General features: G+C 37.9%; 1 protein-coding gene across 1 annotated transcript in view; it reads right to left on the minus strand.

The window, feature by feature from the left end:
• hpse2 (heparanase 2) overlaps positions 1–16,756 on the minus strand; it is a 52,759-nt gene that overhangs the window by 15,451 nt on the left and 20,552 nt on the right. Inside the window, exons 4-6 of the mRNA XM_084949482.1 lie at positions 7,282–7,455; positions 6,146–6,317; positions 1,135–1,182 (exon numbers count right to left, since the gene is read on the minus strand). Coding sequence (XP_084805608.1) covers positions 1,135–1,182; positions 6,146–6,317; positions 7,282–7,455 — 394 coding nt within the window. The remainder of the gene's footprint in view (positions 1–1,134; positions 1,183–6,145; positions 6,318–7,281; positions 7,456–16,756) is intronic.

Below are 16,756 nucleotides of genomic sequence, written 5' to 3' on the forward strand. Positions count from 1 at the left end.
GCCTCTAAAATGAAAGAAAACTTAATACTGAACCAAGATGCAGAAAGAAATGTGAATACAGAGAAGACAGAGACAAAATCAGGGAGTTTAATAGAGAACAACTACACATACTGATCATGCCTTGCTGGTGAATCCAAACATGGATAAGCATTAACTGAGACAAGATGCAGCAAATGTCAAACTACAATGTTGTGGGAAAGTGTCATAATATAATGCAAACCACATATCGTTGTTTCAAGATTTGGAGGTACATAAATATTTCACGTCATAACCAACACGTTTCATCACCACAAGTGCCGACTGGACACCTCCTACTGTAAGCCACAGACAGACGTATACTAACAAATTCACAACACTTTCCAAACAGGTTTAAATCGAGTGCTTTTTTCCTACCAAGCACGTCTGACTCAAAACAACTTGAGACAGCTGCACTAGAGTAAAACCTATGTCGTAGACGTGTTAATGAGTGGTCTCTACTTTTATTAGGTTGGCTTCTTTTGTAGAGGTCAGAGTTTCTGTCACGCAGCCTGGTTAGACTGGAATCTGGACCTCTTGTGTAGAATGGGCTAATTGACAAAGGGAGTGAGCCAGAGCATATGGTTTGATTTTAACAGTGTGGGTGGTGTTTTTCCAAGCCTTACTGACAGCCCTTCCACCTTCTGTTTCATCTAATTTCTCCTAATTAGACCTGACCTTCACCTTAATGACCACTCACTCAGACACAAAGGGTTCGTCTTAGTTTACACTCAATGTGCCTTTTTGTACATATTTTACATGTGGGTGTAAAAAGATACAGATAAAACATTGGGGAAAAAGATCAAACCAGTGATACATTTGTATGCATTCCTACAGTATGTGCAACAGACAAATGGCAGGTGTTACTAATTTAACACACACACTGTCTCTTAGACTCCTTTTCCTGTTGTTCCACTTGCAGGATAAACACAGTTTGGTGAATATGCATTAGTCACTGTGCTGACAAATTTGCAATATTGGTACAAAAACACAGTGTGGCCTGTGCTGTTAGATATATGGTTTTGAATTACTCTCTTTCAGAAGAACGTAGGTTAATTCTGCGTTTTTCTGTAGATGAAATAATAAAAAAGGGTAAAAATTAAAGGGTAAAATACCTACTGTTGCCACGTAACTGCATCTACAACAGAGCCAGCATTCTTCATGAACCTGAAAGAAAACACAAATGTCATTAACTGATTCGTTGTATTTTGTCTTCAATATATGACAACCTATGTCTTCCTTACACAATTACAATATGGCTATATGAATATTACAACATTTTACCCATTTAACCGTTAGTGCTCAGTTTATTTAACAAAAATATTTTAATTCAAGTGCACATATGTCACCTTCACTTTATCTCAAGAAGAAAACAAAATCTATCTAGATGACAAAAGCCATAATTCACTAAAACTCTTTGCCCACTGTCATAAAATGTGTTGCAGTGTTCATTCTTTTAGCAGGTAAGCAATTGGTAATTAATTAGACTTCAGGATTAAAGGCAAATTTCTGAAAATCAATCAAGACAAATTATAAATATAAGAAAAGTGTAATTCAACAGCTGAGAGGCTCCTTAAAAAGACAGCAAATGGTGTGTATGCATTATGCAGATTTTCTGTCATTTTAAAATATGTGTATGCAGCAGTCTAGATTTGGCTTATAAAAATGAGTTCTTTCATAGTTATATAGCTTATATAGCATAATTACATAGTTTGACAGTCACTGTTGGGTCCATATATTTTTGTGATGCTTTGCCAAACCCTTGCTGCAGCTGTCTTCAGTTACTGTTCCTTCATGGCTCTTTCTACCTCTGGTTTTGTCTGCAAGTGAAATGCAGCTCTATTGCAATAACAAAGCCAATGTGGAATATTCCACTTCCTGATCTTTCAAAACCTTTTTACAGATTTAGGTAACTCTCCATCTGTTCTGTGATGTGCTAAAGAATTACCTTTGGGAATGAGGCTAAACACAGACTGCAATACTTTATACTTCTGACATCATTCATCTGCTTTTGTCACATCACCAGCAAACTACACTGAAAGTCATGCTTGTCCATGCATTACACTGCCTTCACCCTTCACCCAAGAGATGTAGTATGCTTCAGATTAAAGGTAGCTCTTAGTCACATCTGCCTACATAAGACTGAGCTGGTAGTGTAGCACCTCTATTTTCACTTGTCTTGTCAAAAGTCTTTTATTAGGGTAGATTTTTGTAGTGATTTTATTTAACCATGGAAAGGATCCTGTGATCATCTACGACTTATCTTCCACAGTGTCCATGAATTTCTATGTTGTCTAGCTCAACAGTGCACTCTATCCTCCAAATGAACAAAATTGTTGAGCAGGTCAGTTCAAATCTGCAAACTACTAGTTTTATTATTATTTTTTTAACTAATTAGAGTTGCTGATTCTATAGCTTGAGGATTTGTTTTGTTAATTTTCAGTTTAATTGTTATTAATAAAAGGAAAATCATCTGAGAGCAGAATCATCCTGTGCACAAACACCGTGCAAACACAGAGTCGCCTCTTTGCATCTGTGTATGTTTCCTGATCTACCTGACCCAAATCGCTCCATATTTGGCTGTAACAGCTTGTCAGACATGCCAAAATGTGCGTCTCTAAACATCATGTCACAGAAACACAACTTTCACTGGGCTGGCTTGTTTAGTCTGTGCAGCTCAGATATTTGGACTCTTGAGCTGCCCAGCATCTAATTAATCTTATTTCCTGAGAGCAGCAGAGTAGTTGGGCTGTCAAACACATGAGCAACCCCCTCGTAACAGTGTCAAACACACAAGAATCGTCGTGTCGTTAAATGCGACACCCATGACCCATGGGTACTCCGGCTCTCGACTCTTCATCTTCTCAATCGTCCTCCTCTTCTCACTACTCATCTTCTATGTCCTCCCTTTGTTCTGATAACACTGCTCATTAATCAGTCTGACTATTACAGTACACATATACACATGTGAGCAAAAAAATACACCTTTTTGCTTCTGACTAAATCTGAACTGTCAGTGCTCAATGAGAGAAAAGGCAGCTCCTAACGGTTTCACTGATGTAAGTAGTTCAAGTACATAGTGGAGACAGATCCATACCAAATTATTCTTTCTCCATAGTCTTCCAACTACCTGTCAAAATGTGTGTGGCTGCCGAGAGGCTAACATATATTGAGACATTAAACTGTTCCTGTGAATTTAAGTACACATGTGCTTATATACTTGTGCATGTGAAAACATTTTAACACATAAACATATTCAATTTACTTTATAGATGGTATTTTGGTTAAATGACATGTTGACCCCATTTATTCAACAAATTAAAACCAGAACTATGTATCCCACCTCCATCACTTCTAATTGTCTTATTAGCTCTGTAATAAATCTCCTAAACCTCTTGTGACAGATTAGTGGACCGCAGAATATAGCTTCCTTTCAGCCACACAAAATAGATGTTAAGTTTTCATGGTTTCTGCACAGGAGCACGTCTAACATCTGCATTTATTCACCAAAATCTATCAGACATTGCAAAATGTTCCCAACATTGTCATGTTTATGACTGTGTGTATCTGACCAGTTGCTTTTACATATACAAAAGTCTAAGTGGAAGCTAAAAGGGAACAAAGCGTTCTCCATTGCTGCCCCCAGTTTATGGAATAAATGCCTGTGCACTTTAGACAGTCACCTCCACAGCCCATTTTTAAAGCACATTTATACTCTCTGGCCTTCGACCGGGCATTACACATTGATCTTACTTGCCTTTGTTTTATTATGGGAGCTTGTTTGTGTTTTTATTCTATTCTAGTTATTTTTAACGGTCCTGCATTTATTCACTTTTGGGTGCAGCACTTTGTATTTGCTGTGGTTGTTTTTAAAGTGCTTTATAAATATTGCACACTGAATGTCTGAATAAAGTAATTAAACTTTAGATTAACTTGATAACGTATCATCTTAAAACATGAATGTAAAATATCTGTCAAGTTATCAACATCTAAATGATCATAACAACATTTTTCTATATATTACTAGCTTTTTATACACCACCCTTGTGTGTTTAATATAGAGTCTGACAATTTTATTATTTGGGTGATTTTGGCCTATCATAGATATATATAATGAATATATTATCCCCTTTGCACCACAACGAAGCTTTTTACGTTTTTGCTTGAGGTAACGTACATATGGTGTCATTCGTTTGTCCACCAGTGCAATTTCAACCTTGTGGTTTACAGTTCTCTCTCAATGTCTGCAACAGAACCATGGCCACGTGGTTTCTTTGTGCTAAACTTCAAACTGGATTGCCAAAAAAACATAGTGGAAAATCTAAAAAAAATAAATACATTTTATATGTATATATTTATTGGTTGGATAGTGTATGTATTTCCAAAATTCCAGTATTAGTTAGGCTAATTTAAAACAATTAATCAAATTTTTATATACTGCTCATAAAGTCAAAAACAAAGGGCAAAAAGTAATTTTTTGATAGTACTAAATTATTTTATTATCCAGTGGAAAAAAGCAAACATTGCACCATAAGGTCACACTTTATTTGTATTGTCCAACACTGACAGAGTTGTGTATATACCTCCATGTTTGACTTTCACCCTTTGTTTGTTGTACTGGGCCAGTGATGCATTCATTTTAGTCAAGTTTGTTTCCATTTCAACAGACAGAAAAGCTCACAAAGGCGTTACTTTTTTGGAAATAATGATTTTATTTGAGGAATACTGTCAGCTGTTTGGTTGACAGAACTAAGGATAAATTTCTTGTCTAAAATGAATTTCAACAAACTAAGACTTGCAGTAATACCCAAAGAAGCCTACATACCTGTGACAGGCAATCTGGGGTTCACTATTTGTAATGCAGCAAGGTCAAATTACGCTTTTAAAAAGGTTTTTGTCTTGGTTAACAATCACTATTAGATTATCCAAATTAAAGTTATGCACAAACGTTTCCAATTCATTAGTGAAAAGAGGAGAATGTGTTATTCTCTGATGGCACTGATTTGCTATTTGTATCCAAAGTGCATTTTGTAAATCACCAACTTGATCAACTGCAAGCCTTAAACTAATTTTGAATTAAGATTAGGTTAAGTTGAAGACAGCCAATTACATGCGCACTGCCAGTGGAAAAGTGGTTTGTGGAAGAACAAGATGGGGAGGTTTTTTTTTAAAAAAATTTTGTCATTGAAGTTTTGAGTTTCTAAGGATCACAACAAATTATGTTTCTTTTGCCTAAATTCAAGGGTTTGTTTCAGTGAGCCACACTTTGTAAAATATACTTGGACAGACTTCATTGAACTGATGAATTGATAAAGACAATACAAAATGAGTCAGCGCCTTAAAGGAGGTATTACTTTTCCGTTTTGTGCTCCATATTCCCATCATGATCTTACGCTGCCCGTGAATTGTTAATGTTCTGATTTTCATCTGCCAGATAATTACAGCTTGTGAATGCAAGATAGATAAACTGTGGAGCTACAATATTGTGTGGCTACAATACAACTTGTCCAAAAACAACACGGTAATTTTCAGTGAAACAGAGTCCGAACAATTTAATCTTGCTTTCAGTCAACTTGAATAAAATTTTGGCCAGCTAAAGAAAGTATGTCTGAAAACCTTTTCGTTTTCCAAAGATTATAGTAAACTGTATCAAATGCTGGTGAATAATACTACACAATGACACTGTGACAATGTCTTGGTTAGTCTTTTGTTGTAAAGGTTTGGCTACCAAGTGTAACAATGCAACCTTTGCAGAGGACAGGCTGCAGTTGAAAGAGGGCGGTTAGATAAGCGACCAGAGTCAATCCAAAGCTGCTGCAGCTTCTGGGTGAGACAAGCAGGTGGGACGTTGCGCCATCACGTTATCAATCAGATGACACTTTATTTATGCTGACATGGTATAACTGAAGCTGAGACCCTAAAACCTGCAGAGTGGGAATCCATAAACACTGAATACAACTACAGAGTGTGAGTGTGTGTGTGCGTGCGTAAAACTTTTACTGAGCTTTACTGTGTTTAATGCATAAACTACTGCAGCATACTTTCCGCTACCTTCCCCCTTTCTTTTCCAGCAGGACAGCCTAAGAAGGAGTGGAATCCTGGCCAATCCCTGTTTTACTTGGTGACTCACCCATCCAGCAGCAGAATGGCGTTCTTCCGGGGTCGTCCTGCGTTGGGGCCAAAGAGGTGAGCTCGGTGGTAGAAGCGCACAGACTGCAGCAGGGTACGTAGTTTGGTGTAGTCCTGAGCCAACTGGGTGCTGTTGACCGCATGACCCACCATGCTGCGGTACGCATTGGGCTCTGGAAAGAGAAGACGCAGTAGACTGAGGAAGATAAGAGTTTATACAAGCCGCATTGGGAAGATGACAAAGAATGATGTTGTTGTTGTAGTCTGATCCTGCTCTTAGAATATCCAACAGCCAGTAGAAAAAAAGGATAATTGGCCAATTCACAGTAATACAGACAGATGGACACTGCTTCAAGGGAATAGCCAAAGCACACAGGGTGGCCTTGCAGAATCAGTAAGCCTAAGAGAGTGAAGGATTTTTACAAAAGGAGAAAGACTAAACTTTAGCAGACTCATTGTTGATTAACAACTTCACTGAAGATTTTTCTGTACCAGGCTGTTTCATCCTAAAAACATAGGCTGCTAACATGTCTGCTTTATTAGTGTATGTTGATATGCTGTTTATGAGAACTATGAAATGATTAACTGCACATTTTAAAAGATAACCTTTAATTCATCATATAAATGTCCTCTTTATCTTGTGATGCCTCAGCAGTTTACTTGAAATTATTTTTTTTGTTGCAGTCACATATAAAGTTATTAGATATTTGCTGCTACTCTTAGGCTTAGGCTGAAAAAAAGGGTGATAATAAGTTTTTAATGTGAGGGTATTTCTACCCTCACATTAAAAATAGTTTACCCCTATGCGAACCCTTGGGTTAACCCTTTAACTGCTACTGAACTTAAAAATCCTTCATTAAATCTGCAACAGTTTACTTTAACAAATTTGTATTACAAGTGACAATACAAGCATGAACTGTTATACTGCATTTAGTTTATGCTTCGAATTTAATTTACTGCACTCAACCAGAGAGAATAATGATATGATTTTGGCAATAAAAACTATACAGAGTGTTACCTTTAAAACACTTTCTTTTCCTTTTACTCCTCTAAATATTTTAAATAGTATAAAAACTGCAGATATGATTGTAAGTCATGTGTTTTAGTAGACAGTTTGAAGTATGTTGCTGTACTGACCATTGCCCAGCTCCCAGGAGATGTTGTATTTCTTGCCAGCGCTGTACTTCAGGAGGCTGAGGGTGGAGGAGGTGTTCCAGGAGTTGTCTGGATTTCTGTGTAGTGCGTTGAGCCCCAGGATCAGGTGCAGGCCAGCACAGTCGGCAAAGTTGTACAGTTTGTCTAAAGACCTGGCTGGGAAAAACCCACAAAGCAGTTGTAACTTTGATTCTTTTTACGCGTCTGGAATCATATGACCACATGAACATGATAGAAAACATGTGTAACTCATGGATTCCCTGATTCACATGCCCTCTGTTTCTATATGTTTATGTATACAGTAGCCCTTAAACCATATCTGTGGTGCTTTCTGCACCACAACTATGTATGTTTGCAACCGGCTACATTTTCTTTTCATTAAAAAAAAAAAAGAAGAAGAAGATGGAAAGGTGTTGACATTATGTAACATTATGCACTTTTATTATACTTATTTTAAAGTCAACTTTATCAAAACATACCTTCAGACTTGGAGGAAAACAAAATTGAAGCAGTATAGGTTTGTGTCACGTGTATACTACTGTATTTACACTGTGAGTACTATGAAACCTGCTTAAAAACTTAAGATAATTAATCAGTTATGATAAAAACAAATCCAAAATGAGAATTCCAATAATTAATTGTTTTTACATTAGTTACCGAACAATATCTAAGCTGGTTCTGCTCAGTTCTTTGTGGATCAACTGATCAGTTTATTCGCATAGTGAAAATAGAAGTAAATCAACCAGAAATAGAGCCCAGCTTTGAGGAATGCTTATCTTGTCTGTGGCGTAGGTAACATTGTTGTGATTAACTGTGTACAAAGTTGCTTCCACCACTTCAGCTTTCAAACTAAACCATTCAAACAACCAAAGAGGACAACATTCCTTAGCCATACTGTGTAAGTACTCTGTAAGATGTACTTGAATAAACTGACTGCACGTGGTGCAGGATATACTTGGAATGTATTCTGCAACCAGTTCTGAATTTCGTGTGTTCATTTTTACACACGACAGCAGAGTTTCTTCCTTCAGCAACATTCAGTGAGAATGCAGACAGACTGATTTTCCCATCATGGACTCCTGTGGTGATGCGCTCCTCAAAGCATCAGGCACAGGATTGTTCTGTTCTGCAGCTGACTGCTCACTCATGTTTATGTCTGCTGTCTCCATCAGAACACATTATTCTCCCTATGCAGTAGAGGATAAGGCCAACTGCAGATGTTGGCATACAGTGAGAGTGCCAAAAGTGTTTGTTTATATTTTAATGTGTGACTGTAGGCTGCTCCTGGATATCTTAGGCTCTTGTTTTGAAATTTAATCTGTTTGGATTCATTCCATTAATGTAAATATTACCCTGAACTCTAACCCTTACTTCCTAGGTTCAACAAGAACCAGATGAAGACTGTGCAGGTCTGGTTCCTGCTAGAATTTGCTCTCAGCTCTGGCTTTGGCACCACCTGAGTTTGCCAAATGATAGCTTTGTCCAAAGTGGAATGAAGACAAATGCAGAGCAGACTCGCGTGCATGTAAAAGGTTTGGATACTTGTCATGCCGATAAAAGGCATAGTATTTAAAAATGGATACAACTAGCTTCAACAGAGGACACATTTAAATAGTGAGTAATGCTTATTAAGTTATATCTGAACTCAAATGTGTTTGTGTATTCAGCATTTACTCCAACCCTTTATTTCTAGTAGAGCACTGGCTATGTATAATCCAAAGAGCAAATAGAGAGAACAGAAAGATTGCTTGTTGCACCTGGCATTAATCTGCTCTCTGCTAATAGCAGGACAAAGCCTGAAAAGCAAAAAATGTTTGCAGCAACAATAGCTTTATTCCACAAAGCTCTTTTGGGGAGTGTATATCTCCTGGGTAAACTCCCCGTTCTCTGTCTCATTAATAACTATCAATAATGTTATTATCATAACTGCTATTATTGTAACTTCTTCCCTTTGTGGTTGGAATCAGAGTGGCATCTGTTTGCAGCAGCAGAGTTGAGGGCAACTGGACAGAGAAAGTAGGGCCAGATGTGGCTGTCAAGATGAGTGATTCCAGGCCTTTCCTCACCTGATATCTGAGCAGAAGGCAACCAGCCTTACTGCAAGACACAGCTAGCAGGCCTGCAAACACATCATAAAAGCATCATGAGATGTATCAAGCTACTAAAAATACTGTTTCTCTGCTGGCTGATCTAAGAGCAGTGTGTAAAATAAGAGTCTATGTGTGCATGTCAGGCTGGTTACTGCTAAATCTTTATACCGAGTCTAGGTCTTAAGCTTATGAAACACACGTGACTGTTGTCGTATAAGCTGAAGGTGCTAAAAGATATTTTGCACTCAATAATTTTAAACATAAATTTTGCTTTTCACCTAGACTATTAGATAAATAATTGCATGTTTGACAGCATACTCATCTAATGGATCTATTATACAGACTTTATAAATGCATATTTATTTATATGCATACTATGGTTCCAGCTTATCAAATGAAAGGATCTGTCATTTTTCCTGTAAGTTAAATGAACAGGGAAAATAACCCCCCCCCCCCCCCCCCCCCCAAATATCTGAAGAAATCAACTTGGTACCTGCAAAGGTATGACCTCTGTCATTATCATAATTTTTGGACATATTTTTGATTTTGGTTAAATAACTAGTAATCGAAATGATTAGTTGCAGCTCTAGCAGTCTTGGCACTGTATTTATACTTATTGTAAAGAAGAGTTGAAATTAAGGCTGACCTAGACCCATTTTGTGTGTCCGATTATGGGTAAAAAAAATATATATATATATATATATAAAATATATAAAATTCTGTTGATAGGGTCTCCTTTTTAAAATAAAAAAAATAAAAGCAATCCCCTGTTAGCCCATTGGTGAGCACTTGTTGGAGTCTCTTTTTCACACTGACAGCAGCTTGTAAAGAACATACATTACAGCATAGCCCAGCATAGCAAAGCTCTTGCTTATCATCTAGGAGGTGGAGATCATGTGTTTTCTTACAAGCAGAAACGGGTATATTTGCTATCCCGATGGCAGAAAATCTGCAACTTATTGGGGCAAACTTGACCCCCATACATAAAGCTATGCAGACACTAAAAAGCCTTTAAGATACAAGTCAGTGATCTTGGTCAGACAAAATGAAGGCACTGTAAATTAAGCTATTTCATCTGTTATAGCTCACCATCACATCTGTGTGATGCTAGAGCACAAATGCTCCAGGATTCAATGAACTCCAGAGACACACTGTGGTTGGAATTCTGAAGGGAATACCGGAACTTACTATTTCTGGATAATCACTCACAAACTTAGACACAGATAATCAATAAAGCCAACATTAAATTGTCTTTTCTGTTCATCCCAATTACATTTAATAATATCTCTGAAGCACTTATCATTATTCAGCTTTCAGTTTTTAAGCAAACTAAATCCTTCAGAAACAGGTCTTACATTGTAATGTGGTTTAAAACAGGTCTCAAAATTCTCAATTACACACAAAACAATGAAAGCCTGTCTAAGAGGTCAGACTTTACTGTACTCACTCAGCTACAATCTTCTCTTTTATCTTACAAACAGTCCAGCCAGAAACAAGCAGAACAAACCCCAGAAAGCTGTGTGTGCACGGGTGTGCATTTGCTTATATGTGTGATTCTGCTGGCGTGCCTTTGTGTGTTTGTGTGTAGCGGAAAGAGTGGAGTCTGGATATTGTCAAGCTGTCTATCTGATAGAAAAGCCGGCTCTGTGAAGCAGAGCGGCCGGCAGCATCAGTCAGCGATATGCCTCATTTCTGCAGTTCTGCATATTCCTTCAAACACTGAGGTACACATATGTCTATGTGCACCAGGCCTCTATGCACTCACACAGTGTTTACTGGTTTACATACCACCCACATGAAGCAGACACCCATTTAAAGTTTCCAATGAAATCCCACTCTTTTCTAGCGCTGTGCTTTCACTAGGTTACTGTAGCTGACAGGACAGGTGTATTTTTACATGAAAGTTGTTGCTATTACACCTTGGATTTGTTTCACTTTTGAGCTGCTAGATTCGCCTTCGTTATATCACACAGCCTCACTAAAACAAGGAAATCACAGCATTCTTACTTGTTATAAGAAAAAGTGGCTTTTGCTTAAAATCAGCTTTTTAGGTTATGAAAAACAGATTGAGACGAGGATCACACAACAGAGCTTAAAAAAGCAAGGGACAGCATAAATATAAAAACCTAAAATTTGAACTTAAAACATGAAGCACCATCAGGATTTCTTTTAAATCACAGAGATACTATATTAAGACTATATTTTTATTATCAGCGAACAACCACATTTAACTGAGAGTATACATTACACAAAAACATTGCAACCATTCCAGACTACTCTGCAACATATGTTTTTGTGTACTGGGAGGAAAGTGAATGCAGGCTACAGATATGCAGACAGAACAAGTAGCCTTTCCTGCCTAAAATGTGAGGGATCATTTGGAATTTAGTTTCAGTGATTTATGAAAACATTTCTTGCTTTGAGCATCAAAAACAGAGTATATCCATGCATTCTCCACCATTTATGCCTTGGGAGACAAAAATACCAAGCACAGCAGAAATTAGTTTTCTGTTTTCATTAGATATTTCATTCAATACCAAAACAAAGTTGCCAACACAATTTACAACTACTAGTTGAATGGAAATCAGTCTGGAGTGGGTGCGCGCGCACACACACACACACACACACACACACACACACACACACACACACACACACACACACACACACACACACACACACACAAATTTCAAACCCAAAATGTAACCATACCCTATTCTTAATACATGCCTTCACCTTTAAAATGTTATGATTTATGTCATAGGACTAGGCTTTGTGCTCATTAGGATGACATGTCTGCATAATTTGACTGTGTAAACAGACCTAGGTCCCCACAACATGAGTAATACCTGGACCGCTCACAGACAAAAAGACTGCAGCTGAGTTCTGGCTTGCTTTAAAAGCCAAATCAAAACCGAATCCTCAAGAGACATGTGCAGACAGGGTAGAAGGCTGTTTAGAGAAATTAATTGTGAGTCTTTTTTCCTGTTTATGGACACAATATGTTTTCCATAGATGCACATGTTGCAGTCAAGTTTCCAGAGTTCTTGAAAAGTGTCCACACTGCTAATGAAGATGATCTAAAATGAATTCTAAAACTTTTTATGTTATTTTTCTTTCCTCTAATGATTTAATAACTTTGTAGATGTAGGAGGAAAAGAGAGTTATGCATGAAATAAAATTACGCTGAGCACACTGCCGCCCTGTAGGTGCTTGTAATTTTCTCTGTCAGCTGTAAAAACTCACAGCGCACTGGCTTAAAGTTTGCAGTGAAACGCACACTGTAAACTCAATGGGGAAAAGATGGTGGAAATGGCTATTCTGAAACAATACATCCATCAAATTATTGTTAACATGCTGGAGAAAATTGTTGATGACAGTGTATGAGGCTGGATTAAAATTAATCTAACATTTATACTTACACACAACACGTGCGGTTACAACATGCAAGATGATGTCATGAAAGATTTGGAATTAAACTGCCCAAATATCCAGGAAAACTCAAGCTCAGTGCATTTATCATCACCACCTCCATTATGGCTACAATTTCCAGCAGCTCCAGTGGTTCATCTCTGCCTTCTGTTTCTCATTGGTCGGGTCATCCACTAACCAGATCCTCTCGGGCTGCAGAGCAAGACAGTGTGACTGAAGAAAGGTCATCTGAAGACTGATATATCCAATTATTTCAACAGCTAGTCAAATGTTCAAGAGCAGCTATCGATCAAACCGCAGTTTAATAATTCATCCATATCGGTGAAACCCAGACCAGTATACTGTTACGGTCGCTGTGCACAAAGCTGTTAAAAGAGGTGTTTTGCTATGTTCGCGTGGTATATCTATGACTTACCCTGACGCTAGCTTGACACTGAATGTTAGGGTTGCGCAGAGGGAAAATGTGGTTCTAATATACTGCGAGTCTGTGCTGCTCCACCAGCATGTTGCACAGAACCCAACGCCTCCATGTTTACACAAACACACATCTCCACATGGACTCTTCTTTCATACAGGGGGGCTCCACTTCAGCAAAACCATTCAGGTCAAACCACTTTTGTATTTTGGAAGAATGCAAGATATGTGGTGGGCACCTGTTTTCAATTCTGTTAGTAGAGGGGGACTGATATGTGTGTGTGCGTCCATATGTGTTGAAACCAGAATGTGAGAGAGAGATTATCTCAATCTGTGAATTTGCTCTGACTAGACTTGCGTGTGGCCCCCTTCTGTGAACCCAGTGTAAAGAGATGCAGAGCAGCTCGACAGGACTGGTGAGTAAGATGAGTGGTATGTTAACATACGCTGTTCTTGATGTAAAGTACAACAACTCTGTGCTCCTGTGCTCCTGTGTGTGTGTGTGTGTGTGTGTGTGTGTGTGTGTGTGTGTGTGTGTGTGTGTGTGTGTGTGTGTGTGTGTGTGTGTGTGTGTGTGTGCAAGCACTATTTTCCCTAGTGTTCCAAACAAGGCAAGAGGATGCAGCATATAACAAATGAAAGGCAGTGAAATGGACAAAATGACATCAAGTGTCTTTTATTGGCTTTGGGCCATGTAACTCAAACCACTTGTTGGGGGGAAAGGGTGTGAGGGAAATGTGTTTGGGGTGTGAGTGGTTTTCACATCTGTTTGGCAATGGCCACTGTCTATCACTCCCTAATGGGAAAAGCACGCTTGTTAGATACTAATGACCTCATTGGCTTGTAAAGATACAAGGTGTGCGCAAGGAGTGAATTCCCAGGAGAGAAACATCACCATGTCTGTTGTATTTGTATGTACTGTGGAGCTACCTATAAACCACTACCAAACACAACCAAAGCACGAGGTAATACAGCAGCCATTATCATTAGCCAAAATTGTTGTGAATGATTCTTTTATTACAAACTGACAGACTGTTTAGTAACTTGTGAATCGAACTGAGGGTTCATCGCTGTCTAAGGCAAACAATTGTCTTCATAACAAGATGATTAAGATGGCCAATCTGCAGCTTCTTTGCAATGTGCAACCAATTCTAATATTTGAACACCCAGCATTTACATTCAAAGCGACACCACAAAGGCACGCAATTAGTCAAATTCGATGAAGTTACTCTTCTAATATTATTGTATTACAGACAGGAAGTAATAGAAATAAAAGGTTTTTTTGATAAGCAAAAGAAATGCTTCTTGATGGACAGGCTAGTATTGCCAGTTGGCAGGGTGCTGAGACAAAATACAAACTAACTTGCATAACTGTCTAGGGATGGATAGTATTTTGTTAGCAGTCATACTGAAGAATAAGACCTACACCATGTTTGCTGCAAAATGATCTTCATCAGGTCAAGGTCCAACACAAGACATGTGTTCAGACTTGTAAGCATTAGAAGTTATTAGAGTTATTATGAGATTAATGTGGGGACTTGTTTGGAGTCTAAGACAGAGAAAGGAGGACATTCTGACCCCCCCCCCCCAAAAAAAAGATTCAATTACATGAAAGCAATATATACATATGGTCTGACACTTTTGTTCTGTTTGCACCATATGTCCGTACACTTCATGTAAAGGAAAAACTTTAAAGCTTTTTACATGAAAATATGTATATTGTTGCTTTTATACTGTAGGATATAAAACTGCATTTTTACCATGTAACATATTTTACACTTCATAAACTGTTTACTTTTTTTGGCCAACGCAGGGCAGTTAAGCAAAAGGGTGTGAATGCAATACCTGACAGTTTCACTACCAAAGATTAGTAACGCTGTCACCTACAAAGAGGGTTGTTGTAAAGCTTCCGCCTCTTATCTGGTTAGCCATCTCGTCTCACACACCTCTGCTGATGCTGTAATTAAGCACTGAATGCTCTGTAGTTGTAGAGAAACAAAACTCCTCCACATACATAGACTGGAATGAATGAGAGACTAGCCCAGGGCTTTACTGCCCTGAATCATCAAAGAGCTTGAACCTAAAATATTTTCAGGAGTCCTTTAAACAACACACCTGCTTAGGATTCAGACACAGTGGCTATCTTCACAAGTTTTTAACAAATGCTTCTTTTAACACCTTCACCATCATATTCAAAAATTATACCACTGGCAAAGGGCAACAATGTGTTGGGGCATAATGGACATCTGCTACATTCCAGTTCAAAAAGGGTATCTTTGATCCCAGGCAGTGTGATGAATGAGGGTTATGAAGACCAGATCCCAAGCGGGCAGCAATGCAAACACACAGTATTCCAGACTCCCTTTCACTGCTAGAATAATCACCATAATCACAGCAATCATCTTCCACTCTCAAACTATATCCACACACATTACTTATGCTTCACTTAAACTGGAGGTTCTTCAGCTGAACGTGCAGAGCCAGATTAAACAGTTACTGAATCATCATCTTGCATAACAACTTTTATAGGTAATTATACATTTATAATATCAGATGCTGGGAAAAGACAGAAAATGTTTATAAAAATGCTACTACGTAATGTGCAGACCATACCGACTACATAAGCCATTTGTTATTTTGCAGTTCAAATCTAATCACTTATAACTGCACTAATTAAATATAATTGACTGAATGATGGAATAACATTTTAGAAATGTATGTATTATTTTCATAATAATTCTCGGATAATACCTGAACCAATACTTTGCCAGTGAGTTCAAGCCAGAGAAAAAAATCCTACAGGTCTCTTAAGGTGATAAAATCATCATATTCTCAGGTTTAAAAAAATGATACATTATGAAATTAGAAGATAAAAATTTGAAGATTAGAAGACAAAAGTGCACAATTGCTAATTTAGCACAGTATAAAAAACTAAAAAAATGTTTCAAGGTTTTAAATTTACATTCAAGGAGACCTTTTATGTTTTTTTTCATATCTATTATATTCTTCTGGAATGTCATGGAATAACTTTAGTCACAAAAACCAAAACCAAAAACTATATATGTTATGTTGGCTCTCTACACAGGAACTCAGTTCTTTCTGTCTAAAACAGGCAGTTTTAGCTTTAAATCTTGTGATCACTACTTAACGTGAAAAGATCTAACACTGCTATTTAGCAAACCTAAAATAAGCCCCTCAAATGTCTGTTTGGTAGATATTGTTCTCAGTGCCTGCTTATTGTGTGACATATAGGTCAAAAGCTGTATATACTTGTGCAACATAGGATGGAATCACTGCAAAGTCCTTTTCTACAGCTTACACTTGCACATCTGCAGCTTTAATCATGGACCTCTACCTTCAAAGCAAAGCAAACAGTCCAACTTCTGTGTCAGACTGACTCAAAATCACAATGAGGATCATCAGTGGTGATGAAAGCTGAGGTTTTTTTGACGTTCATAGGATTGTGCACTGAGAATTTGTTACTCACGATCAGCATCTAAGCATGCAGTTGTACTGGTATC

Source organism: Perissodus microlepis, chromosome 13 (genome assembly GCF_051167445.1).
Source record: "Perissodus microlepis isolate ML-2025 ecotype Zambia chromosome 13, ASM5116744v1, whole genome shotgun sequence".
Classification (NCBI taxonomy): Eukaryota; Metazoa; Chordata; class Actinopteri; order Cichliformes; family Cichlidae; genus Perissodus; species Perissodus microlepis.